This window comes from Lissotriton vulgaris, chromosome 5 (genome assembly GCF_964263255.1).
Source record: "Lissotriton vulgaris chromosome 5, aLisVul1.2, whole genome shotgun sequence".
Lineage (NCBI taxonomy): Eukaryota > Metazoa > Chordata > Amphibia > Caudata > Salamandridae > Lissotriton > Lissotriton vulgaris.
In genome coordinates, this window is record NC_141693.1 from 574,297,515 (window position 1) to 574,325,304 (window position 27,790).

Consider the following 27,790-nt stretch of genomic DNA (forward strand, 5'->3'; position numbering starts at 1 on the left):
TAGACCTACGGTAGCAAAGCCCTTCTCCCCTAATGGAGAGCATGTGTGACCACCCCTGAGGTGTGGCCAGGAAAATCAGCAGCCCTATTTTGTGGGCCCTCTAATCCAGTTCTGTGGCAGCTTCTCTCCCACAGGTATTAGTGACTATCTGGAGGTGGTGACAACAAAGGTCCTTCCCCAGGTGTTAAATCTGTGACTGGGCAGGTCTATTTGATGTTAATCAGGTTCCTGGGAACAGCCCAGTTCTCTATCCTGACAGAGGAACAGAGCACCACCCCACACCCAAAGCCTTTGTTCCAGGTCTGGGAGCAAGTCTAAACCTCGTCATGGGAGCTAATAATTTGACAGGTGATAGTAAGGCTCGTGCAAATGAACATCCAGAGACTTTAGATAGGGAAAAGGTAACTGTCTAAATGTGTGTTTTACAAAATATTTACTACAAATCCAACTTTACCAGTGACTTGCACTCGTAATAAATATTTCAAAATGTCTGAAGATTGAAATTTGACGTTGTTTCTAAGCTAGAGATAACATTATTAGATGTATTGTTGTATTCCAGTGCTTTATTATGGAGAAACAACCATGCTACAGTGAAAATATCTTTTAGGGAATTTTTAACATTAAACCTTTATATGCCCTACCTTTTAATACAATGCACCCTGCCTTCTGGGACATAGGGCCTATTTAGGGATGACTTAATAATACTTAAAAGGAAGGGTGAGACCTGTCACATGGGATTATTTTGATAGTTAGAATTTACATTTTTAAAATCTTCAAAGACAGGCTTCAGAGGTTAGAACTGAAGTCATGTTTACACTGTCACTGTAGTGGAAAGCACAATAGATGCTGAAGTCTGCCTATGACATTTAACTTCCACTTTGTCCCATATACTACGGACTCAAGGTAACTTAAATATGTCAAATAGGGGCTTGTCAATTTCATTAGGTTGAAAAGGAGAACATGAGCCTTTAACCTGATCAGCAGGGGTAACGTGCAAGGAATTCTACTTCGAGCACAACCAGTCAAGGCAAAAATCTGGGGTGAGGCCCCACGAAAGAAGGTCAGTTCAAACAGTCACCAGCATGGCTTACCCTAGAAAAGTGGTTCAATAGTTTCGTACTGGCTTTGCAGTCTCAAATTTTATTATGTTAATATGTATTGCTTACAAGATAATATCAACATGCAAACAAAAAGACAATTCAGTCTTAACAATGCCTCACAGTGCAGGGACACATATTCAAAGAGGTTGTCAGGTTGTAGTCACTTATTCAAAACTATGTAAATGCTTCTTGCAGTTTCAATTTGCTTTATTGAATAAGCCCAAACCATAATGCCCTACACATGTTACAAGTATGCGCCACTGTTAATGTCCTTTGATACATTATTGAAAATCCAATTTGATCTAGTATTCAACAAAATATTACTTCACTGTGGATGTCCATAATTAAAATGGTACAATAAATACTATGAAATATTTACTAGTGTTTGGGATTCATTATTTAGAGCGGATCAGAGATTTTATGTTCTTGAAAATAATAAAGGATCGCAAGCTGACATAATAGCACTATCAGTCTCCATTCTGAATGCTATAGACAAATCATGGGCTAGTGCGCCAAAGCTATTTGCATCAATTTTCCTGGGGTCTGTTATACTCACGGCTCTTCAAAGTGGGCTGAGTACAGCTCTGTCATGCTTGACTCTCAGATTAGCAAGGACAAGAAGTAAAAGGCTTTTCACAGAGGTAGGGTGTGCGGCGGATACTCACAACTTAAACGACAACAGGTACAGTAATATTTTGTCTACCCCAGTGCTTTTCTTTTAGTAAACGAGAATTACTTTATTCACACCAAAACAAGAAACTATACCCATGAAATGGGAATCACCACAATATTGCGTACTGTGGGTGCTACAGAGATTTTCCTCACAGAATCCAATGCTGTTCAATATACCAGATTAATAGACCACTGCATATTTCCTTTACGTTTTCTTTATGCAAGCTTATTGTTAAAGCATGGATCCCACATAATTCTGTATTCAATCTTACCGTCAATGTTAATTTCAGGTGATGGTTTTACTTGAGATGTCAGGCTGAAGTGCAAGCGTGCAGACCACAATCACGCAGACAAGCAGGTGTGCTGGCAGGTACAGCAACTGAGCCAGGCAGGGGCTGTGACTCTAGGGAGGTCACCTCTGGTACTGGTCTCCGGTCTTGCTATGCAGAAAGCAATCATTCCCTGGGGGTTGGTGAGTTGGTTTACTCACGTTTCTTGAACATAGAAACAGTCTGGTAGGCGATAAGACCTTCATGTTAACTCCACTTACTGTTCTGTAAAGAGTACACTTGTCTAGGCTGCCCCTCTTCCGGGCTTGGAAGTCGGCCTTCTCCTTCTTCGTACAGATAGTTATTTCATGGTCAGGCATAGTGCTCCGCTTTCTCAGCAGGCCAAGCATGCTCCCAAATCACCCCCAGCTCTGTTAGCAGGATGTGCAGACTTCCACAAGAATGGCTGTCTGCCAGACTCCAGCCTTGAATTTCAATAGTTCTTTGAGTTTTCCACGGGGCACTCAATTTCTTGGTTTTGAAGAACTTGGAACTGGGACCAATTGGACTATTTTGGGTCCCACTTTTATAAGTTCAAGTTCAAGTTCAAAACGACTTTATTTCGATTCATAACGAATCATAAAAAGCACATAGACACAAAATGCATAATTATGGGGTGCGGTTACATAAAATTGTTGTCACAGTTAAAATTGAACAATTAAAATATTTACAGATTTTAAAAGATACAGCAATTTTTCAATGGTTCCATAAGTAGTCGCCAATGCTGTTATATTATCCCCACTTTTATAAACAATTCCCTGACTGGCAATGGTGATCCCACTGCCACTGCTCAGAAACCGTTTTGCAGTGGTTCCCTTTCATATTTCATGTTCTTTGTGCAGAGCAGCAGGCCCAGTCTTTGTAAAAAGTGATGTCTCTCACAGCAGAGAAGGGCAGTACTGGTTCTGGGTGATATTACCAACAACATGAGAACAATTACATCAGCCTTTCTGATAAACACCCAGAGAGACAAAAGGGGCAGGCTTTGATTAGAATCTCCTCTCCATCTAACAATAGAATCTGGGGACTCATCGCTGCCCTCAACCCTTCAAATGGCAGTGCCTAGAAAGGCCTAAGCAGCAGTCCCCTGCTAAAAGTTCACATCAGGAGTTCTAAAAGCTGCCCGGTTTCGATGGGAAACAGCATTTACAATACTGTCAGAAAAAAGCAGTTCCTTTACAATGCGGTCAGTATAATGACCGTGTTGTTACCTAGCGTTCCATTACAACACAAGTCATTACAACAACTTGCTTTAGGGAACTTTAGGTGTTGGATTTTAAGTCCAAAACCTTCCCAACTGTTGAACAGACTGGAGTTGGAATAGTAAAATATACTATTCCAAACTCCAGCGCTTTCCTAAAGCAAGTTGTTGTAATTACTTGAGTTGTAATGGAGCGGATGGTAGCAACGTTGTTGTTGAACTGACCAAGTTGTAAAGGCATATGTTCTAAACGCATGCGTGAAAAAGTCACACATCTAGTTTCAATCATCCTAGAATTCCAGCATCAAGGATTACACTTTTTTCAGCTTAGAATTTGAGGTAATATACTAGCAGTGTCTACTGTACTACAAACTCAATTTTTTGCCATGAAAACGAGAGGCAATCCAAAAAGTATGCCACCAGTCTCAGCAATCTTACACTCATACATACACAATCCTGCTCCATGCAGACTTTTCCAAAACGCTCACTCAATATGGGCTTAGGATGTCAGTGTAAGGTTTGAGTGTATCAAACAAGTGAAATGAGGGAGAAACGGTGTGGTAAGCACTAGGAGCATAACAGTGATACATTGCGTGTCAATATTGATAACTCAGAACACATACAGTAGCCCCCGTTTGATGGCATGCTTGTTACACTCATCTAGGTCTCAGAACCAGGTTCTGGACCACAGACTCAAAGGACAGGCCTAAATCTCAGTGTGCACACTGGATTTGTTAGTGAGCTGTGCCACAAAAATCAGAAAACTACATATCACATGTAGTAGGGTCACATATGATGCAACTTCACAGGATTTAGGAAACTGGAAATTGATGCACATTCACAATTTCTAAGGTGCAACTCATAATCATATGGGTTCCTGCATCTGGTAAATACAGTGCCCTACTGTATCACAACTTTCAATGTGTCAGTGGCTTTTTCAGCGGGTTTATGTCAAACCTTTTGCTTGTTGACCTCTTATGTTTGACCCTGTTTTTGTTGGTTTAAGAACTCTGGACACTTTACCACTGCTATTCAGTGCTAAAGTGCATAATCTCTCCATGGAAATTGTGTTTATGGATTGATATACCAATGATTGACTTATTTGACTTACTACTAAGCCCCTAGTACAGTGCACTACCAAGTCTCTAGTACAGTGCACTGTGTGGGCCCAGGGCCTGTAAGCCAAATGCCACTACTGGGTGTGCGGCACTGATTGTGCCACCCACACAAGCAGTCTTTCAAAGGAATTGCAGACCTGCCACTGCAGTGTCTGCGTGCAGTCTCTACTGCCATGTCAACCTGGCAAGTGCACCCATTTCAAATCACACAAGAGCCCATGAGTCTGTATTTTTTATGAAAGTCTTCTAATGTGACACACAAGTATATTGGCACCAGAGATGAGATCAACCAATCGGGGGAAGGTATAGCTTTTAAGGACAGCTCCCCTCACACACCAAAGGTGTCATGCTTCATCATAGGGGTGCCTCTTCACGTTAGGAACCTAGTTCTAACATGGGCTACAACCCCATCTCTATGAGGGAGGCGCTCAGGGATGTTTTACAAATGGAGTAATTTGGGCATTTGGCAGACCTGTCTGAACTAAATAGACGCAACAAGCTTCCAAAGGCCTCCCTGCAACTACCCAGATGACCAGCACCAACCACGACCAATCTGGACCTTCCTGAGCCCAAGTGCTGGACTCTCCTGAAGTGAGTATTGATCCACAAAAGTTGCCTCCTAAGTTTGAAACCTTTGGCTGACATGTGAGTGTATTCCTCCAGAACCCAATGTGAAAAGATATAATAAAGGTAGTCCGTAATGATGACCAACACGAAGCTTCAGCAACAACTGGATCTTCACATGAAACAGTGACCTTCCTTGATGCCCAAATTGTTCCTTGTGTGGGCAAAGACCTCCTCCTCGCTTGAACTTGAGAAGGTAACCTTTCAGTGAGACAAAGTAGGTACTTTTATCCATCTTGGTCGGTTAAAACACAGGTTTATTTAGTGACTTTTGTGGTTCACCATGAAAAGGATTGTGACTGTTACTTGAGAAGGATTTTCTCCCTCCTCAATCAAAATCCAAATTTCTTACATTGGTGTTCTGTGGTAGATTGTGTTTATTATTTAAATCAGATGCCCACCCCTCTCAACTAATAACCCAGGGGCATATTACCAAGCAATAGCGATAATTATCGCTATTGCTTGGTTAGAGACAAAAATTTACTGCTGAGCTGCGGCGATTTTTATCGCAGATAAACCTTGGTATTACCAAGGTTTATCGCAAATGCGATAAAAATCAGCCGCACTGGTGTTAGCGACAGCTAGTTAATAGGGAGATAATTTTATCTCCGCTTTCTTGGCTTTTAAAGCCAAAAAAGCGGAGATAAACCCCCTTGATAATATGCCTCCCAATTTCCTATACTCTTTGTTGGATCCAACATCCTTGGCATGGTTTTCCTCAATCTTTTATCCTCCAGCCTCCTATTTTTGTTGACTTTAGAACTCTCCACACTCTACCACTGCCAAGAAGTGCTAAAGTGCTTGTACTCTCCCCTTTAAACAAGGCGATGTAAGCTTGCACCTATTTGGCATATTTCATTTACTTGTAAGCCCATAGTAAAATGGTACTACATTCACCCAGGGCCTGTACATTAACTACTACTAGTGAGCCTGCAGCACCGATTGTGCCACCCACTTAAGTAGCCCTGTTAAAAATGTCTCAGGCCTGCCATTCCAGTCTGTGTATACAGTTTTAAACTGCCATTTTGAACAGAAAAAATAAACCTTTTGCCAGGCCTAAACCTTCCTTTTTTAATTCATATGGGTCACATCAAGAATAGGCCCTAAATAGCACAGATGACTGGACATGTACTTTTAAGTTTTACATGTCCAGGTGGTGAAACAATTCTCAAATTAATTTTTCAATACCGCAAGGCCTACCTCTCCCATAGGATAACATTGGGTTTTCTTTTTACACTTAATCGGGAGCAGGTAAAGAAGCCGAGTATTGTTACCTAAACAATTGTAATTAAAAGCCCTCTTTAATAGTTACATCAGATTTTAAGTCACATTTCTGAATATGCCACTTTTAGAAAGGTGGAATATTCTTGTTCCAACCATTTGGTTTCAGCAGGGTGTATCCAGGGTTACGCAACTAGGTGTAGCTGGCAGTTGATCTTAGTGTATTGCTCTCAGACAGGAAGGCAAATGGGAATAGATGGGAGCAGGATGGGCCATCTCTGACATCATGAAAGGGAGGAGTTGTAACCTGCCACACTTGCACATCATAAATGCTCTGTCTGAGTACTCTCACAAAGAGTTTGCCACTGGTACTTTCTGACCCCAGATAATCTTGGGTCAAGGCAAGAAGGCAGGAAATTCCAAGCACCTCTTGGGGTGGAAACCTCCAGAACCTTCTCGAACTTCAGACTCAATTCTCAGACTCAACCCTTCAATACGCCTCTGGTGCTGTGGAAGCATCTAGGCTTCTCAACGTATGAGTGGGTTCTAGAGCTTGAACCTTAAACTTCTCTTCTCTGTTGAGGAAGAACTTTTAGGAATTGCCCTACTGGTTATAGCTCCTACTAGGCCGGCCCTAGGTCTCTCAATAACAGCACCCTGCAGCCCTTAAGCCAGATGTTACTGTTGTCTGCACTCTTGTATCAATTGGCCTACTCGCTTCCTACAGGAGTTCTGGTGTCTTACAGGATTCTGAGATACCCTTTGGGAGGGCTCCTCCAGCCAGAACTGACTCTAAGATGCTTATGGGAATCTTATGCTCCAGGATAATCTGCACATCCACCTTCTTCTGTCCTTCAAAAGAAGTCTAAAGACTCTTGGAAAAGAGTCTCAGAGAAGAACTTTGGATTCCTCCTCTGGCACGGTTTTGTCCACAGAGTGAGTTGTTTCTTCCTCTTCTGTAGTTACCCCTCCTTTTGAAGCCTCTTTTTTGGATGCCACATCTCTTCTCTACCCTAACAAATGCTTCCTAGTAGCAGCCCAAGGGCTAGATGCCTAACTGATGCTACAAATCTGGTTCCTTTGCTCCAGATTTCAAATGGAGCCGGTGGTGCCAGAGATCTGCCTGTTCTGCAAGAAGGACATGCCTAGGTGTATATGTTAGTGCCAGCTAATAATCATCTGCAGATTTCTCCACACCCTCTTTTTGTACCTGAAAAATGCTAAATCCCATACAAATTAGCTTGTTGTCTGCGAGTGGGAATAAATGACATCTGGCCAGCAACCTAATCAGCAGGGTAGTTTAAAACCTATATTTATATTGAGACTGGCTCAGAAAAGTATCACAAAAACCAAAAAGTTGAAGGAGTGCATGTATGACAAAATGTATATTTTATTTGTGCTCTGGACCCATTTAAAGATAATGAACATCACGTTATTCATTCTCTATTTTGAACTAATCCAACTTTTTGTTTATGCAGCTTTCACCCAAAGTGTAAATACAGTGGAGATCCTTAGATGTATACTGTCGTCAAAAGTCAATGGAAACATATAATTTTTGATGGAACATCAAATTTTAATCCCTGCAATAGACATAAACAGTTTATTCAGGGTTCCATCAGTGACGGGCTACCTATGCACAGATACCAAGCTGAATCAGACAGTAGCCTTGCTTAGCCTGCACATGTGTGCCCTCTTGTTAACAAATGTTTACACATGTGTTTGTATGCAACTAGCACAAATATTCTGACTTCAGTTGTGCACCATTTGGCTTCATTTTGTGTTTCAAAATGCTGTTACTGGCAGTTACCAACCAAATCCATTTTAAGAGAAGTTGGTGAGAAGTTGGTGGGATCCCAATTGGGTGTCTGACAGCAGAGATTTAAAAAAACAAGTGGTCTAATATCAAAAATAAATGTGACAGGGGAGATTAGATGGATCAGAATCAACTTCCTCTCAGAGTCTATAATTGTGAATGTACCACTGTGAGGCTAGTGTAGCCAGTAGCAAATCTGAATTGCATTTTGTTAGAACTGGGGGTCTCTATTTGGCAGAGGAAGGTACCTTATTCCAAGTAAGGGACCCTTGCTTTTAGTCAAGTTAAGGGGAATAAACACTTCCGTTAACCCCTGCTCAACGCCTTGGTAGCTTGGCACGAGTAGACAGGCTTATCTCAAAGGTAATGTGTAAAGTATTTGTACTCAAAACACAGAGTAACACAGTGAAAACACCAAAAAAGGACACCACGCCAGTTTAGAAAAATAAAGTATCTTCATCTAAACCCAGCAGTACCAAAACAATAAAAAATTAATCATACATATAATAAAATAGCACTTAAAAGCGGTTACTTCAAAAATAAAGTTTGTAGAAAACAAATAGCTCTACCTGGGCTATTACGACATTGTTACAGCAATAAATCCAAAGTACGGCACCGACTGCGAGGTGCGCAGCATCAGGAATGGAGTCACCTGGACCCCAGTACCTTAGAAAAGTAAGGGCCATATGTAGGAAGCCAAATTGCGATTGCAAACGCAAAAATTCACAATTTAGACAGTGTGCAATGTAGCACACAAAAACCCACTCACAAAATAAGGAATCACAAAATTTGTGATTCTTTATTTTGCAAATGCATTTTAGGAATCCCAATTTGCGATTCCTTAAATGCAATATAGGAAGCACCCAAGTTGTGGGATTTTGGCTTAAGAAATCACAAATTTGCGATTTCTTTGAAAAATGCACTTTTTTGCATTTTTCAAAGTGCCATGTGGCGCACAAAAATGCCCTTAGAGCATGTATGTGCATCATATGTGCACACATGCTTATTTCAGGGGTGCAATAAGCATGTCCAATTGACACCCTTGTAACCTTGAAATTGCACTCTCAATTTGCGATTCTCTAATTGGGAATCGCAAATTGAGACTGTCTTCCCATTCATTCGTATGGGCCTTCTAGCCCATAGGAATGAATGGGAAGGTTTTCCTTATTTGCGAATCTCAATTTGCGATTCGCAAATAAGGAATATGTAGGATTCGCAACAAATTTTGCTAATCCTGCCTATATTGCATTTTGCGATTCTCTAATTGCGATTCCCTAAAAATCGCAGTTTGAGAATCGCAAAAATGTTTTTACCTACAAATGGCCCTAAGTCTATGATGATGCATGGCATTGTGGAGGTGCAGCATCGGTGAGGAGGTCGAGGCCAACTCTCTGGCTGCCACAGTGGAGGGGAAGGGTTATGTCAGCGAGGAGACGACATGTCAAATCCAGGACAGAGGATGTCAGTTGTGTCAGCAGTGAGGAGTTGGTTTTGGTGAGGTAATGTGAAATCGGCAAGTTTGTGGTGTCACCCTCGCGGTTATCGGTGCTGCGATAACTGGATGCAGGCGCTGGTGGTGATGGAGCCCATGTGAGCACTGATGTCGTAAAGGCCAATAACTACAGGCATCGAAGGGTGTCGGACCTGCGGTGCAAGCAGGGCAGTGCGTTGTGCACTTCACAAGCAGTGCCCCTGGCCTCGATGCAGGTCACAGCACCACGGCAGCATCGCTGACGGCATTGGAGATTGTTTTTCTAGTTTCTTCAAGGTTTCTTCAGGCTTCTAACCACAGGAACAAAATACAGAGGCCAAAAACTGGAAGAGGCACCTTCTGGCAGGTCAGAATTCTCAGTAGTCGAGTTCAGGGAAACTGGGGGTGAAATCTTTGTGACCCTGAGACTTCAGAATATGAGGCCAGTACACACAAGCCCTTGGAGAATCTTCTTCAAGCAAGTTCTAGGCAAAATTCCACTCTTTGTCCTTTTCCTTGGCAGAAGCAGCAACTGCAGCCCAACCCAACAAAGCACAGAGCAAAGGGTCAGTACTTCTCCTTACAGCTCTCCTGCTCTTCTCATTATCAAAATATTCCTCTTGAGGCCAGAAGTGATCTAAAGTTCTGGGGTTTAAGGTCCACTACTAATACAACATTGAGGGCCCGATGTGGGTAATTTTATTTTACCACTTCTTAAATACCGAATGATACCGAATCGGTATTTAAGAAGTGGTAAAATAGAGGGGGGGATGTAGGTAATACAGAATCGGTAAATGCTGAATCGTTAAGATTCGGTATTTACCGATTCTGTAAATACCGATTCGGTAACGCCCATTGATTCCAATGGGTATTGACGCCCATAGGAATCAATGGGCATTACCGAATCGGTATTTACCGATTCGGTAAATACCGATTCCAGCAAGGGTGCAAGGTGTGCCACTTTGACACCCTCTAGCACCCCAAATACAGGCATGTGTGCCATGTGGCACACAGACATGCCCTAAGGGCATGTCTGTCTGTCACATGGCATAGGAATCATGTACAACACATTCTTACATTCTAACTTCTATATTCCAAAGATATGCATCACTACAGTGTGCATGCACACATGTGCATGCACACCTGGATTCGGTATTCTACCACCCAATTGGATTGGGTGGTATAATACCGAATCTGAAAGGCCTGTAGCACTGGAAACAGTGCTACCTACATCAGGAATTTTCCGAATCGGTAAAATTACCGATTCAGTATTTTACAGAATCAGTAAATTTACCTAATCGGCAAATTTACAGATTCTGTCAAATATAGCCCCCTACATCTCAATCACCAAATACCGGTCGGTAACGGCCGAATTCGGCTGTTACCGACCGGTATTTGGTGACCTACATCGGGCCCTTTGTCTTTATTCTCTTGTGGCCAGGGTCTCTGAGTCCAGTCCATACCAGGTCTGTGGAGTCAGCATTCTGCAAGATGACATGCCCTATTCAGGTGCAAGGAAAACTCATCCCACTTCTCTAAATGCAGCCAAGGCCTACTTAGCTCCGCTCTGAGTCACGAGGAAAGGCAGGAGACACCTCAACCCCTGTGGCTGTCTACAGTGAATGCACATCCCCACCCTCTGCCACTCCAAAACCAGATAATCAATACACAAACCAGCAGAGGCACACAGAATGGTTAAATAGGAAAGTACATACTTTCTAAAAGTGGCATTTTAAACACATAATTTAAAAACCATCCCCCCTAAAAAATTGTTATTAAATTCTGAGTTCATAGAACCTAAACTCCTCTCCTCTATCTTGTATAAAAGGGACTTCAGCATGGGATATTGCACAAATATGATGTTCCAAATGTGCCAGCAGAGTCGGAAGGGTCAAGGTCATGACAACCTTTGTCAATGACAAAAAGTAGTAAAGCCAACACAAGCATGAGGTCAAGTCACCTCTAGAACCAGAGTGAAAGGATGACTCTGATGGCCATGTGCAGGTCACTGAGGTCATACAGGCTTGAATGCAGATAATATCATGCATGATGGCATAGGCAGACAATAGTTATTCCTATGTGAGTCTCTGGCTTACAAAACATGTGTCATCATTAAAAATAAAAGATATCCTGACTGCACAATGAAAACAATTACTTTTAAACGCAAAGCCCAGTACTGGAGCTTGGTGACCTGACCACAAAAATGATGTTCTTCAACCAACACATGGATGTCAATGTTTGAATTGATGTAACTCAACCCAGGGTCATCCCATGCACAAAAGGAAAAAATGTATTTGATATTTTCTGACAAAGTTCATCCTTCGCAGAGCCTTTTATACGTGAAGGCATAAATGGTTTGGGCTCATTGCTCTGTATACCCTGCTGATGCAATTAGAGTAAACAGCTAACGTACATCAGGAGAAAAGTGACAACAGCTCAAACCAAAATGTTATATATATTGCTTCTCACCACATTCAGCCACGATGAAGCACTGGAAACCTCAATGGGTTAACGTACATGATACAGTCCGCATGTTAGGATGCTCTCAGAACGTTAAAAAGTACAGCCCTCGCAAGGGGTGTACACTTCCACCCCAGCAGTGAAATGCTTAAGATGAAAAGTTAATATTGATAACCCACCATTCTATTTAAAGGTGCGAAATCGAGACCATTATCAGTATAGGAACGAGAGTTACCAAACTGTGTGATCCTGGCCAATCAAAGTATCTCTGTGCCTGCAGCTCCTTATCAGCCAAAACAGCGCACGCACACAGGGGTCCGACAATCACAGCATGGAACAGGGCATCTATAACATGGCTAAATACTGTTTCAAATTATTTCTGTACATCAGATCTGGTCTCACGAAGTGTGTGCTGGGACACCCTTGGGGCACAGAGACATGAGACACATCGCATCAGAGTGCCCTGACACATACAGTATCCACGGTATGTCAACATAACGGATTTCTCAATCGACACCCAGAACGGGACACTGGTTTAAAAGCATCACTTTGGTCTCATATTTCTACAGAAAAGTAGGCGCTGTCATCACAATCTAAAAACAAGACACTTTACATTTCTTTTGTTCAGTGGGACTGGTAGAATAACGCATATGTTTTTCCAGAATCATAAGTGGGTTTATAGAAAGCAGGGCTGGACTGGCCATAGTCGGCACCGGGTAATACCCCAGTGCGCTGAATGGGTGGGGGCGGTTTTGGGTCCCTGGGGGCCGTTTCTGTTACAGGGCCGTTTTTGCATGCAAATCGGCCCTGTACCAAAATCGGCCGAAAAACGGCCCTGGCAAAGAGCTCGGCGGCACCTCCACCCAACACCCCTCCACCCAACACCCCCCCCCCCCCCCCCCCCCCCCCCCGACCGGGCGGCTGGCCGAGCATTTTGCCTGGGCCGATTGTGGTTCCCAGTCCGGCCCTGATAGAAAGGTTTAAGGAGTTTAATAAGCACCTGGTCGTGGATGAGTGCTTTAGTGCTGTACCAAAGTCCAGCTCTAAAGAGATATTAGCTGAACTTAGGTAAAATTCAGATATGTGCTTTTGACTAACTCTGTGCGCCCTCTTTATCAGTGCAATGATCTGCGTGGCTGTCGGATCAGGGCACCAATTGACGTCAGAGCCTCTCATTAGATGCGATTGTATTTCAGTTGCATATGTTAGGATGCCACTGCTAATGGGCACGTTTTCACACTTCTCTTAAATGCATTCTTCTTTTTAAAAGATAGTGCTTGCTGACAACACTTACAGCCCCCGTTGCATGTGGTTCCTGTAATATAGGACCAATTGCAACCCTCAACCTTCCTGCAGTCACATTTTACAGGAGCAGCTCAGAACTCGTCAGACAAGAATTAAACTTAAGTGCAGTAGTCTCTCTTGAAGGAAAGCTCCTTAACATCAAGCCAGCAGACAGACTCCTTGGATGCACCCACTGACACAGATGAACACAGCAGACACATTCTGGCAGGCATAACACAACACGCAACTCACAAAGTCAACACAGCACACACACACACACACACGTATTAATGCAGACCACTCAACACAACGCGGACAACGTATACATTGACACAGACAACACAACACAGTAAATTCACTTAATTTTTCCATCTTACCTTGAACCATGTAAGCTTCATTCCCCGAATTTCAACCAGCCAAATTCGGTTGGAAGCCAACTGATCAGGATGGCCTGCAGGTTGTTCTACCTCCGAGGCTGCTGTTCGAAGGTCATGTCAACGTGATTCTAACCAATCCTGCAGCTGCTTTCAGCATCAGAGCAGCTGGAGGACTGGATGGAGTGGACCAACTAAGCGTTCCGTTTGTGACTGGGGCTTGTGTCTCATCCCCCAGCTGTTGACACATCTGCTGTAATGGTGCAGGCAGAGTGCGCATGTCGGGCTGGCCGTGGCTAGACAGCTGGCCAATCCAACCTGTGCAATCTGCACTTTTCATGTCATCCCTGCTGCATCACGGATCACCTCGTCCCCGTTCTCACATTAGCTGGAGGCACACACAGCATAAAATGGTAAAGAGGCCATTTATTAATTGTTGGTTTACTGTTGCGCTCGCAGCGGGGGGTTATGTTCCTCCGTCCCGTTGGAGGAACCGCCACTGTGAAGGGGATTTAGCACTACCATTTCTCGCAATGTAGCAGGCTTAGGAGCACAGCTTTGGGTGCTGGTGCTTATTCTTTTACAATTAAGCACTGGGGTAGTATAGCATTAAAGTCCATCAGGCATTCCATTGTGTGTAAATTTATAATTAAAAAAAAAAACTAAAACAGCATAGAAACATTCTATTTGCTTTATGTTTCACAAAGCTCTAATTACCATGGATAAATCGCAATAAAATGAGTCTAAAATGAATATGGATAAATATAAATGGCAATAAATATGCTAAAATACCATAAAACCCAGAGTTCTAGTTATATTGCATAGAGCAGGTTGCATAGGGATTGTTGCGATGTTGACAATGATGCTTGTAAATATGTATGACTGATTTGGTACTTAGGGCCATATTCAGGGACAAGTCGCTCACTGCAGCGCAGTGCTTGCTGCGCTGCACTGCGTGACAGGAACAGAGCAGAAATGCACCATATTTCATTCAATAATGGTGCATTCCTACCTTTTCCCCTGCGCAAACCCCCTTTTGGCAGCCTAGTGCCAACGCTGGCACCCTTGCACGTGCCTGCATTGTAGGGAGGATTACCTTCCTGTACAAAAAACAATTCCCCGGGACTTACACATAGAAAGAGGAAAAAACGAAGAGAAATAAAAATATTTCTTCTCGTTATGCTTCACCTGCCGATACGTAGGTTTTTGGAGCATTTCCAGGTTTGCCGCTTCTGGTAAGTCTGGGAATGCATCAAAAACCATGCATGGTGCATGGCGAAACCCATGCACCATCCAAGGAAACTCCTCCCCATCTCATTTTTAAGTTGCTTCGCTCTTGCACTAATGTTCAAGTTTGTGATTCGTCTCCGAGAACACTGTACATGCCTCTCCTGTTCTTGGTTCTATTTAGTGTACTGTGTGCCCTTCTGTGCCCTCTGCAAAAGCACCAGGTATATTTTCATTTAATTTGTTAAACTATCTTAATCTTGTTTCTTGTATATTTTGTAAAGAAGTGTGCGTTGGCTGGAAACATTATTAGGTGACTGACAACTTCTGCGATTGGGCAATGTGCCTCCCAATAGGACCAGCAATCATTGGTTACGTGGGCCTAGCATGTGCTGGAAAGTGAATGCAGGGACGGCCGTAGACATGTGCAAGCTGTGCATCTGCACAGGGCCACCAAACCCCAGGGGCCTCCTCACCAATATATATCCTTAATATAATAATCCTCTGAGGATGGATACATATTTGCGTGGTGGCCCTTGGCAGGGATTTGGCGGCCTCCGGCTCTGTTCCACTTTCAAACACCCTGACCCCCCCTACCTCCTGAGCTCCGGGGGCTACGCCCCGCCCAGACCCCCTTTTCCGGGGCCGCTACCTACGCTCCCTGCCCAGGGCCACCATGAGCCTAAAATGAGATCGATTTACACAAGATTTCCTATTGGGCCAGTGGAGAGATACATGGCAGTCAGGTTTTCCATTACTTTTGATACACAGATTCCATCTGAGTGCTCCTGCTTATTGGATTTTATGTCCTTTGTAAATAATTTACTGCCTTTCGTTCGGATAGAAGTGATCATGAGGGTCTACAAAGTAAATCCGACAGTCCTCAATGTTTTTAGTCTTTTCTTTAATTGTTGAATCTTCAAGCACCAGGCACACCAGGCACACCAGCCGAGGTGGTGTGACTAAAACCCATGCAGATTGCGGTGTGTTAAGCAGGAGAATCGCCAGAAAATAAAATACCCACAACTTCAAACTGTATTCTAAATGGATATGAGCGAGGGAGCGAGGCTGGCCTTCGTTCAGGGCCACTGCTCACCCGCAAGTCAATTTGGAAAACATTTTGACCCAATAGGGCATTTTACTCTTCAGTTCTTCATGAATTTTACCAAAAAGTAGCCATTTCCCAGGTAGTTCTGTAGGGATAGCCATGAAATAATCACATTACCAAGGGGCTCCTGCTGTGACTGCTCGTCCGAGGGATGTTGAAAGAGTCACTCCAAAAGAACGCTTTGAAAACATTCTGACCCAATATTCATTCAAAACATTTTTTTGAAAGAAATGTGCTAAAAACTTTATTTTGTACAGGCAGTTAGGAAGTGGCACTGTTGCACACGGAAAGGCTCCTTTTCATCTATCCGTTCAAGCATCAGTCCCTTCTTTTTTCCATCTCTCCATCCAAGTATCACTCCTTTTTTTCTCTGCAACTTTTATTTCTTATCCTGCCATCTGTAGTCATTCATTCTTTCTTTCTTTTCTCCCTTCCTTATCTCCATCCATCATTCCTTCTTTCCTTATCCGTTTAAGCATCCTTCCTTCTCTCCATATTTCCTTCTTTTTCATCTGCCTGTCTGTGCACCCATCCTTGCTTTCCCCATCCGTCCTTCCTTCCTAGCCTTTTTTAACCGTACATCCATGCTTATCTCATCCATTCAACCACCCTTCCTTCCTTCCTTCCCACAGCCATCTATTCCTCCTTCACTTAATCCATTCTTGCCTCAGCTTTCTCTTTATCTACCTATCCTTTGCTTCGTCTTCCTCTTCATTCAGTTTCCAGTTTTTCTCTCCATCCATGCATTCATACTTATCTCCACCATTCCATATTCTCTTCATTCATCTATCCACACATCCTTCTTTTCATCCATAAATGACCCAGTTTTTCTCTTCGACCTTCATTCCTTGACCTCTTTCTTTTCTTGTGTTCCTCTATACCTCCAGTGCTCTCTTTCCCCCCACAGCTCCATGATTGGTAATTATGAGCGTCTGTTTTGAGACCAGTGTCTCCAATTATAGTCAATTTAGAAAAAAAACACCAATTTAATATCAATGTATTTTAACACAACATCCTTGTGTCGCCCACCGGCACCTAAGCTGTTAAAGGTTCATGGCGCCCTGGTTAATATGCTTGCTAGTCGTGAGGTTTCTCCTGTGTTATCATGATAGTATCCTTTAATCCCTGTTTTTGTTGAGTTTTCATGATTTTCATGCATACTATTTGGCTTTTTGCTCAGCTTCTGAACTTCTTAAGCTACAGTTTTGCAAGTGCATTTTCATAACTGCAAGACAGTCGTGGAAGAACTTTTCTTTCAAGATCAGACCCTTGCATTTATACCACAGATAAAAATAGGCTAGCTAGGAAAATAATTATGGGGCATATTATCAAGCATGGGCGATAAAATTATCGCCGCTTTATCGGCAGTTTCCTGCCGATAAAGCGGCGATAATTTTATCGCCCAGGCTTGATAATATGCCCCCAGATTCTATACATTTCTTGGGCTCCTATGAGATTTTTTATCGAAAATATTTTGCACATTTGTAGCTAAATTCTCGTATTTCGGTGCTTACTACACTCAGTGCCCAGATACTTGCCCAAATTTCAATGTATATGTAAAATTTCAGAGACAAGGAGCAGGTGTATAATAATTATCGATTTTAATTCATCCTACTTCCAACAGTTATGTACTCCTCTAGGCGTGTTTCATGTCAGACGATGACTCTCGGAGAGCAGTTCGAAAAATAACAAAAAAGAAATGTTGAGGGTGGAGCTAAGTTCAGAATAAAAACTGGAAAAAAAGACTGCATCTGCATTAAGCACGGCCAACTTATTCGATGGAAGTTCTTACACCAAACGGTGGCATTTTTCTTCAAATAATTTCCAGGCTTTTTGATTGTTTTTAAAAAAAACTATAAAAGTCGCCATCTGGTATTTGAGAATGTGTGTCTGAAAATCTAAATTATTTAATAACTTTTTATATGGTTAAATCGTGTGTTTATATTTTCGATGGAATCATTCCCACTCAGCGCCTTCGACCCGCTGGTAGAATAGTGCTCATGCTAGAATTACAGGAGATGAATTTAACTAACCTGAAGATTTGATTAAAATCAAGGCGACTGGTAAATTAAAAAAAAAATAACTGTGAGAGTTCTAGAATAAAATATTTTGGGGGTAAAATCTCCTGCCAACACTATTGTTGATGGGAAATTTCAGCCACTAGGTGGGAGGTTCATGAAGTTATATTTTTGTAAACCTCCTCGCTTAAAATTGTGAACACACATGTTAGAAGTGCAGCTCTGTCAGTTGTGTGGGCCAAATTCTCAAGGGCACTATGGAAAATCAGCATGCAGCTCGAAATCCTCAAATGGGTGCTTTCAGGAATCCACAAACGTTTCCAGAGGTATGCTTAGAAAAGCGCAACACTCCTGGTTTCAATGAGCACTTCTGGGAACGTTTTTTTATACCAATTTCCCACAGTGAAGAATGCTTTTTTCATGCATTATTGTCATGTTGTGTAACGACGAACAAAGAAATGGCAGCCCTTTTGTGCAAAGACGCATTATTTTCCCCTCGGTAAAAATAGATACCCACACAAAGACAGTGCTTTCTCTATAACCCTTCACTCTCGAATAACAAGCGAAAAGGGCTTTTTCTTACATTTCACGTGAGTAATCTTCGGTCTTTTCTGAGGTAGCAATGGCTTTTTAGTCTCTTAACTATAGAGTTCAATCATATACACACCACTCAGATTGGCCTGACATCCCGAAAAGCTCATGTCCAATTCTTTATTACCATTTTTTTTTCTGAGCTAGGAAAGAACAAAACTATTGCCTTTGAAGAATTACGAATAAATGATGCATGCAAAAGTATACAAACTGTTCTCTCAATACAAATACAAAGGAACTGTGTAGTTTCACTCATTTACAGGCACTCTGTGCTCCAGGTTTGTTACTCTCTTCGATCTAATTTCAACAACTACTGTCAGAATCTTATGAGCCAAGGAATGTAAGAGTTTATGAAATCTGTATGGAAGCTAGCTCAATGTCTCAGTCAGAAACAAATCCATTCGAAATGTAATGCACTGAATTCACAGAATGACGGGGTTAAATTAAGTATATATACTTCACTTCTCGAACTGTTCTAGCGCAGTGGCGCGCTCTCCTCGCTTTCTTCACTGTTGGTTACTTTTCTTTTCTCTTTGTATTCAAAATGCCATGTGTCAAGCCTGAAAGGGACGAACTAATCATGTGTGCTCTCTCTACAGGCAAAAAGAGGACATTATGCTTTTCTGTGGGACGTGACTGTAGTGGAATACGCTGCTCTGACAGATGATGACTGCTCGGTGACTGTCATTGGAAACAGTATAAGCAGTAAAGGATATGGCATTGCCCTCCAGCATGGCAGCCCCTACAGGGACATCTTTTCACAGAGGTAATAGCGATGTATCTGTTGTCCTGCTAGCATTCTTTCGTTTATTGGAGACTGTGACAGAAAGGAACGCATCTGCTGTTGGTTTGTTGTGAAGAAACACCAGGGGGCAGATTTACAAGCCCCTTGCACCTCTTTTGCGTCACTTTTAACATGGGAAACGTGACGCAAAAGCGGCGCAAGGGGCTTGTAAATCTGCCCCCAGGATCTGTGGAAGTGACGTGCATTGGTGGTAGCAGCTCACAAAGCAATTTTCATGGAGAGTTGCAGGGAGCGAGAATCCATTTGGAAGGCTCACTACACAGCAGTAGTCAAAAACCAGAGGTCCAAACTCCTGGGCAGCCGGCTCAATTTTCATTTGAGCAAACCACCATGTTTCTGTCTTGGAACCTCTACTCCCTCTGCTGGTGGAACTGTTCATTGAAGTCCTGACGGATAGTGGGCCATCAGTCAATGGACGTCAGACCATCTGTGCTACTGAGGTCAGATGTTCTGACATAATTTGTTCTTCTTGGCCACTGGAGTCAAGCTATCCTGACTGAAGACGGCTGATTGCCAGAAACCGGTCCTAGGATGCTTGATTCCGGGCCAGGGAAGACATGGCTTGGCAGTTCGGGCTGGAGTGTTCCCATGAGGCACAGGGTCAAGACTGATTTGCATATGGCCGTGTCAGAACTGGGGTGGTCTGGTGAGCAAAATAACGATGGATTAAACCCAGATCTGTGACTTGGGGTGTATGTTCTGCCATTGTGCAACATTCCGTCCATCAATTGTTATTTTTGCATCATTTGTTCTTCTTCAAGATTACCAGAGAAATCCTGGCAGTCTAAAACTGGAAATAAAACAAACATGATGACCCCTTTACAGTATGATAAACCTCAAAGAGGGATTCAGTTTTAGTTTTTGATAAACAAATTCCCACTTTGGGAGTTGGTTTAAAAAACAAACACATTTTCCTGACTAGTCGGCCAATCAGCAGGGTTAAAGTGCCTTCAATGAATGTGCTGTGAAGGTGGCTCCTTTGAAGGCACAGACATTCCCATCAGTCAGGCAGAGAGCTCTAAAAATTCTGGATGATCACCAACCAGGGGGACAGGAACAGGGCTGTTTGCTCAACTCCAAATAGAGCGGGCAGACCAGAGTTTGAACCCTGGTTTTGACTTCTGCTGTGGCGGGAGCTTTCCAAATTGAATCTCACTCTCTGTAGTGCTCCATGGAAATGACTTTGTGAGCTGCAACCACCGATGCACACGTTTTAGTGTATGGTCAGCTGACATTGACATGACTTCCAAACCCCATTCCCCCCCTCCCCATTGGTGGGCTAGGGAGATACCCACAAACCCCAAAATAAGACTGTATGTTAAAATACAATCAAATCTTCTTCTGATTGCTTTCAGTTTTCAATTGCTTCAGCAGTTGTTTTAATCTCAACTCCAAAAAAACAGTTTTGACTACACTTTTACTCAGAGCTAGCTTTACTATGATAGCAAAGATAGAATTTGTGCTGCAGGAGTCTCCATTTTTCTCACGTTGGCAAACAGTTACGACATTGACAGCAGCAGTGAAAAATATCCCCACAGACAGTGTGGTGCAAACAAACAGCCACAGTTAAGCCATCTCTCAAAAGCACGGAGGAGTTACAAAACAATCTAGTTTACTAAAAGCATAAGCATAGTGAAGTGATTGTCCGAATTTCTGATTTACTTGCAATCAAAGGCCAGATGCATCAACCTAAAAACCGTTTGCAAACGGGCAGATTCTCAGAATCTGCCCCTTTGCGACCGGTATTTTTGCATTTGGGATGCATCATCCCAAATGCAAAAATCGCAATTTAGGGAATCTCTAAATTGAGATTCCTTAATTTGAGATTGCAGTTAAGGAATCCCAAATTGAGATTCCTTAAATGCAATGCATCAAAGTCCAAAATTTTGCGATTTCGCTAATAGGAGTAGCAAATTACTATGAAGTTACACTTCATGGTAATTTGCAAAAACTTTGAAAAATGCACTTATGTGCATTTTTCAAAGTTTCATGTTGCGCACACACATGCCCTTAGGGCATGTGTGTGCACAACAGATGTGCACAGATCAATTTCAGGGGTGCAACAGGGTGTCCTTTTGACACCCTGGGACCCTTGAAATTGCATACTCAATTTGCGATTCTCTAATTGAGAATCGCAAATTGAGAATGTCTTCTCATTCATTCCTATGGGCCTCTAGGCCCATAGGAATGAATGGGGAGGTATTCCTTAATTGCGATTCGCAATGTGCGAGTCGCAATTAAGGAATGTGTAGGAATCTCAATTTTTTTTGCGATTCCTACATGCATTGGCTTTTGCGATTCCTAAATAGCGATTCCTTAAAAATCGCTATTTAGGAATTGCAATTCCATCTGTTGATGCATCTGGCTAACTGTCCTCTTTTTATTTCATTTCTAATGACATACAGTTTTGTTATAGGTGTTTTTATCTGAACCTGAAGTAAATTTTAGCGGCAAGTTTTTGTGTCACAGCTATCTTTTTTAAGAAACTCCTTGAAGGAGACATCCATTGATAAGGAGTCCCCAGTCTGCAGATTCCCCATCCGCAAAATTAAGCAGTTTACACTTAGCTATTGTGCTGCAATCAACTATAAACCAGCTCAATGGTTTAATGCACCTGTTGAAGGAACCTTTACGCTATAATTGTGTCACCGGTGCAAACCTTTTATTTGTTGACCAGGTCTCCGAAGCATCATACAACATAACCAAAGAAACTGTTTTAATCACAAAGTTAATAACAAAAAGGCGGCACTTGAGACACTGATTTAGATTAGCTGGGGAGCGCCAGAAAGATATTGAAATCACACACAAAACACATGCATGCACATATACACTCATTTTTTGAGGAGACTGAAAAATCGACTTACAGAGACTACTGAAATATTGGGACAACTTTGAGTCGAACCAATGTTCCAAGCAACTTTTATGTACACAGGAAGTCCTGAAAAGAGGCTTATAATGGGGCACTGCAAGCTAGAATGCCTAACTTCTGGGGCCACCTGTGTGCCTTTCTTCTACATCACAATACTCTGCCTGCAGATTAAAAACACAATTGCTCGAACACTTCTCTGCCTCGAGATGCAGAAATCATAAAGCCCAAAGCAAGACATGCCAACGCTGAGGCCAGGCTTCTGCATGAAAATTGCACATAAGAATAGCTCCATATGAATGACCACTATTAAATTGCTGCAACATAGGAGGACCTCGAGCAAATGTGGTGCTATGTTAAAATATATTGTAGTGACACGCGGTGCATCATGATGTGCAACATAAGCATTCTGAACCACTCTATTTTTCACTTTCAGTAGCCTATGCACAGATAGGTGAAGGGCACAGTGTAAACGATATGTAATCCAGTATTTTCTCATCAGGGTCGATTTCACAGATATCGATAGAATTGATAGGGTATGTTTTCCAATTCCATCTGAAGATTACAAATTCCTCCATTCTGATGTAATCTGAGACTACATTTAGAGCTTTTAATTAAATTAGATTTCCAGATGTCCCAAAGTTACCACTCCAGGAACCCAACAGGTCTGACCGGGAAAGGGGGATTGAGGATGAGGCCAATAAGCCCACATTCTCAAGTGTAGAATCTTAGTTGTGTTTGCTTGCTCCCTCTCATTCACTGGAATGTATCATTTAGGCAGATGAAAATATGTTAACTTACATCACTTCCCACACCCCTCATCCATAGCAGGGTGTCTTCAGCTATTATATAGCAAGCAAAACAATCTCACTGCAAGCCATATTGACGCTACCTTCAATGACTGAGAAACCCATGAAGAGAGTTACTTCAAACATAAACCTCTTCCCACGCACAACAGCCAAGACTGACCAATCTACAAATGAGTCAGTATTCAAGCAGCCCATCAAGTTTTACTAGGCTCTCCTCCACAGGTCCGATGGAGAGCTGAGGTATGGATGGAACCCAGCTCAGAGATGCAGGAGACCAAGTGGCACACTGTCCTCGAGTGAGATGAGGACCAGAGCAAGATGGCAGGTGGATTGGAGATGAGACTTGACTCTAATCCTCAGCAGCACCAGAGTCCACAAGCCAAAGCAGTGACATGTGTCTGAGCCAGCCAGGGCGACAGGGAGAGCGGGACCATGAGATCGGAAGAGGAGTAGTGGCTCTGTGAGTTTGAGCCCACAACGACGCAGAGCCCAAGACCCAGGAGCTGCATGGGACAAAGATTTAAATGCAAATAAACAGTGGCATGCCAGGGATATGGGACTCACATAGAGCCACTGTGACAAAGGTGAGTCTGGACAAGGCCTTCATCACCTTGCTGGAGTGAGAACAGAATGTCCCTCTGGAGCAGCAGAACACCAGCAGACCAGAGCTCCGCTAAGAGTGAGCTAATGTACCACATGATTGCTGGGGCAACAGACTTGTAGTGCAGTGGGCGGAGAGCGAAGAGTCAAGAGATTTGGAGGCTGGGCGGAAAGGTTTCCTCTACCATCGCACCACCAAGCCTTATGCGAATCATTGGTAAGGTGGTTATGACCTAGAACACCTTTTTGCATCCTAGGTGAACTCCGCTGTAATGCTAACAAGGAAAGTTACCCCATACCGTTTTTTAGAGAAGGCCAGTCATAATTGTGATCTAGTGGGTCCCTCTGTCCCATGGATTCTACAGCTGCTACACCTGCTTCACTAGTGAGAGCTACTGCCTTACTAAGTGGGCTCTTTCCTCTGCCCTTTGTTAAAAACACGGACTCTCATCTTGCCCCATCCCATTCAATATCATCTTTCTTATTCCCAAAGAAAGAAGTCTCCTCGTCTTCAATTTTCACCTCCCATGGGCCCTTGCTTTCAGGCCTAATGAAACACTGGCACAATAAATTTGCACTGGCCTCCTGTGCAAGCAAGGAAAGATAGAAAAACAGCCATAATTGGGGTTTAGTCACGGACCTTTGAAATAGGTGATTTTGTGGCACTGTATTTTTCTATTAATATGGATTCGCCATATTTGCTGCATAAACTGTGGATTTTAGCAAAAAAATTGCCTCTTGCTTAAAAGGATCAACAGTTACAGAAAACACAGTGAGATATCTAGCCACACAGTAAAAGGCCTTTCGCCAAGGTAAACAGGTCATGTTTCTGTTGCTTGTTGCTATATTTGGGTGATCAAATGGTATTAAGTAGGTCAAATCTATGCCTAGACAGTGTTAACAAATGCAAAAATGGCAAAACATTAAAGTCATGTAATCACAAAACGTGCCACAATGTGCTCCATAATTTGCATTTTCTTGTCGCGTAATTTAGTCAGTAAGGATACATGATTTGGTCCTCCCCTCCTGCATAATTTCAGTGCCCCTGGGTTTAGTTGACCCTTCATATATTTTTCCTTGGTTATGTACCAAACATAAAGGCTGCTTGGGATTTAGTATATGCTTTAACTCATTGAGTCACTTTGGGCCTCCAGTGTGACAGATGTATTATTCTTCAGCGGTAATACAAGGGTGTTATTATTTGAGTTCTGGAGTATGTTCCTTTAATGGACACAAAAAAGTGTCTAAGTACAGTGTGATTACTATTACTAAAATATATGCACAGAGCTTTTTACCAGAGGTTGCGACCTCGTAGCACTATAAATACACAAGTCATGATTCCCAACTGCGCCAACCATGTTTAGATTCTGCGACTCTCTGGTCACACAAAGACATATGTATAGTAATTGCATTAGTTAAATGAGGTTTTGTAACGTAAAAGAGTACATTTTTCTCAGATTAGTTTAACTTGTGTTTACGTTTCAATTAATGTGTGTGCGTATTTTATTTATATGCAGTTACGTGAAGGTAAAAAATGACAATATAGTTACAAAATATTAGTTTCTACTTTATTAGCTACCTTTCTTATGTACGCCCCTGGAGAAAGTGGGTCCTCTTCTAAAGTAGAGCACTGGGGGGAGGGGGTCCATGGTACCCACTTCTCTCAAATTTAGGAGTTCTCTCTGAAGTTGTGGCCGAGCCCCATGTGCTCTGTATCTTGGGGGGCAGAGGTCAAATCCCTTGGGGCTGGATGTACTGGGCCCTAATGATTTGAACCATCTTGGGCTCATTTTTCTCATGGTGGTGAGCCCTAGTCATCTGGAGCCCCTGCAGCTACCCTCTTAGCACTTAAAGCGGTGTAGATTGCATGGAACTGGTGCCAATTGCTGTCTGCACCAGCTTTCCTCACACTTTTGGTCACTGGTGTCCCTTTATTTCTTCTGCGGGACACAGTCCAGACCTTTCCCCAGTTGGTCCTTATGGGGTGTAAGGCAACCTGCCTCACTGGACCTGGATAGACCTACTGGTCTTGTGGTAAGTTGTGGGCAGATTCCTTGCCCATTAGAGCATCGGGGGGCTTTACCCCCAGCTTTCCATGGTGTTGTCACTGTCACAGTCCAGGTCCAGCATACAATTCCCTTTCTCTCCCTTGTGCTGGAGTTGTTAAATGGTAGTGGAAAGTTCCAGGAAATAAGCACCCCAGGCCAATTTAGGGTACTATATCATCCCTCCACCCCTGTACCAACACTCCTGCGTAGAATGCTGGTGCAATTGAAGATGGCTCGTCAAGTGGTCACTGTTCACATTTCATCTGGGATTGTTCTTGTACCAGGTGCCGAGCACTAGCGGTGTGAGTGAGATATTGCTAATTGCGCTATTTGCACATTGGTCGTTCTACCTTATTTTAAATGATATTTGATTTTAAATGCACTAATTTTAAAACGATTTTGTGTTTTAAAAATTGCTTACTGCCTAGCCCAGATCCTCCCGTTAACCGCAGTCCTGCCCGCCGGGAGTGAAGGTGGGGCAGCGACATTCTTCCGGGGTAGAGGTGGGGGGCGGGAACACTATTCTGAACAACAAATAAACAGACGATGTGTTCAACGCGCAGCGGACGCGCGCAGCAAGCGCGCCGGCGGCGTGTCAAAGGCAAGCCCGTCTGCGCCCGTCCGCGACCGCCCGGGACCAGGGGCCACCACTCCTGCCCAAATTATAAAACCGTTAACCTATTCTCAAAGGGAACTGTATAATCTAAGACCCAAAAGTCACCAACACTGCGATACTCTGAACCCGGAGGATCACAGGCCCCAATGCCATGAATGCGCCTTCGCCTTCTCCCATGGAATGAGAGGAATAACCGGGGAGAACGGGTGGATCCAAAAGGAAAATAATGCTAATTCTAACAGCGATGTACCCAGACACTTTACATTCATTAGCACAAACTGCAGATCTCTTCCGAAACACAAGGAGGATATTTTTAATGTACTAATGGATCTTCAGCCTGACGCTATGTTTAGGACTGAAACATGGCTTAATGCCAGTTCGGGCCCGGACATCGCTATAGCTTTACCACCTAACTACACCCTTGTTAGAAAAGATAGGATGAGTCAAACCGGGGGAGGTATTGGAATTATTTTCAATAAAAATAAAATTTCTTGCAAATGGGAAGATCTAACGATGATCATCTGTGAAGCAGGCCTTTTTAAAATTTCTCTCACACCACAAATTACTTTCACTGTAATGCTCATCTATCGCCCTCCTGGGGCAGCAGGAGAATGGGCAGCAACTCTTCCGGAGTTTATCACCCCTTTTCTGTTAGAAGCATCCATTTTCTCAATTTTAGGATATTTTAATTTGCACTTTGATGACCATAAATGTGCTACGGTGGTCAACCTTTTAGCTGATCTAGAGTCCCTTAATGTACATCTTTGTAATATAGGTCCCACCCACACAGCAGGCCACCAACTAGACCCAATCTTTGCCAATTTTGATAACCTTATATGTAACCCGGCACTCCCCTTACTATGGTCTGACCATTATCTCACTGAATTTGAAATCAGAGTACCCAAAACCATAGTTTTAGATAAGCCTGAGAACGCTTATTTTAGGAATTGGAAAAATCCTAATATAGAGGAGCTGAATGTCCAGCTAATTAACTTGAGACCTAATATTAAATTAGATGATCTCAACACTGGTGATCAAGATAAAATCATTAATTGGTTAACAAAAGCGGGCGAGACAGTTAATCCGCTTAAAATGAAAAAGAGTATATCTTACAGACCTCCAGTACCTTGGCTCTCCGAAAAGCTAAAAACAGAAAAGAGCAAATGTAAAAAGCTGGAAAGACAATGGAGGAAGAATTATGATACGGCCATGAAAAATACTTACAAGCAAGCTCTGAAGGCCTACCATCTGCTATGCAAAATAACAAAAAGGAGAGTTTATTAAAAACACCATTTTAGAATCACAAAATGACTCCAGAACACTATTTAAAGTGTTAAAAGACTTAGCGGGAGCTACAACGCACCCAGAACCCCCAACGCTGTCCTTAACACAATGTAACGGCCTTGCGATGTATTTTAATGAGAAAGTAGCAATA

The 27,790-nt window shown here is 42.8% G+C and overlaps 1 protein-coding gene across 3 annotated transcripts in view; it reads left to right on the forward strand.

The window, feature by feature from the left end:
• GRID1 (glutamate ionotropic receptor delta type subunit 1) overlaps positions 1-27,790 on the forward strand; it is a 2,431,615-nt gene that overhangs the window by 2,277,512 nt on the left and 126,313 nt on the right. For all 3 annotated transcript variants that reach the window (XM_086920133.1, XM_086920134.1, XM_086920135.1), the window contains exon 14: positions 19,211-19,377. In XM_086920133.1, coding sequence (XP_086776259.1) covers positions 19,211-19,377 — 167 coding nt within the window. The remainder of the gene's footprint in view (positions 1-19,210; positions 19,378-27,790) is intronic.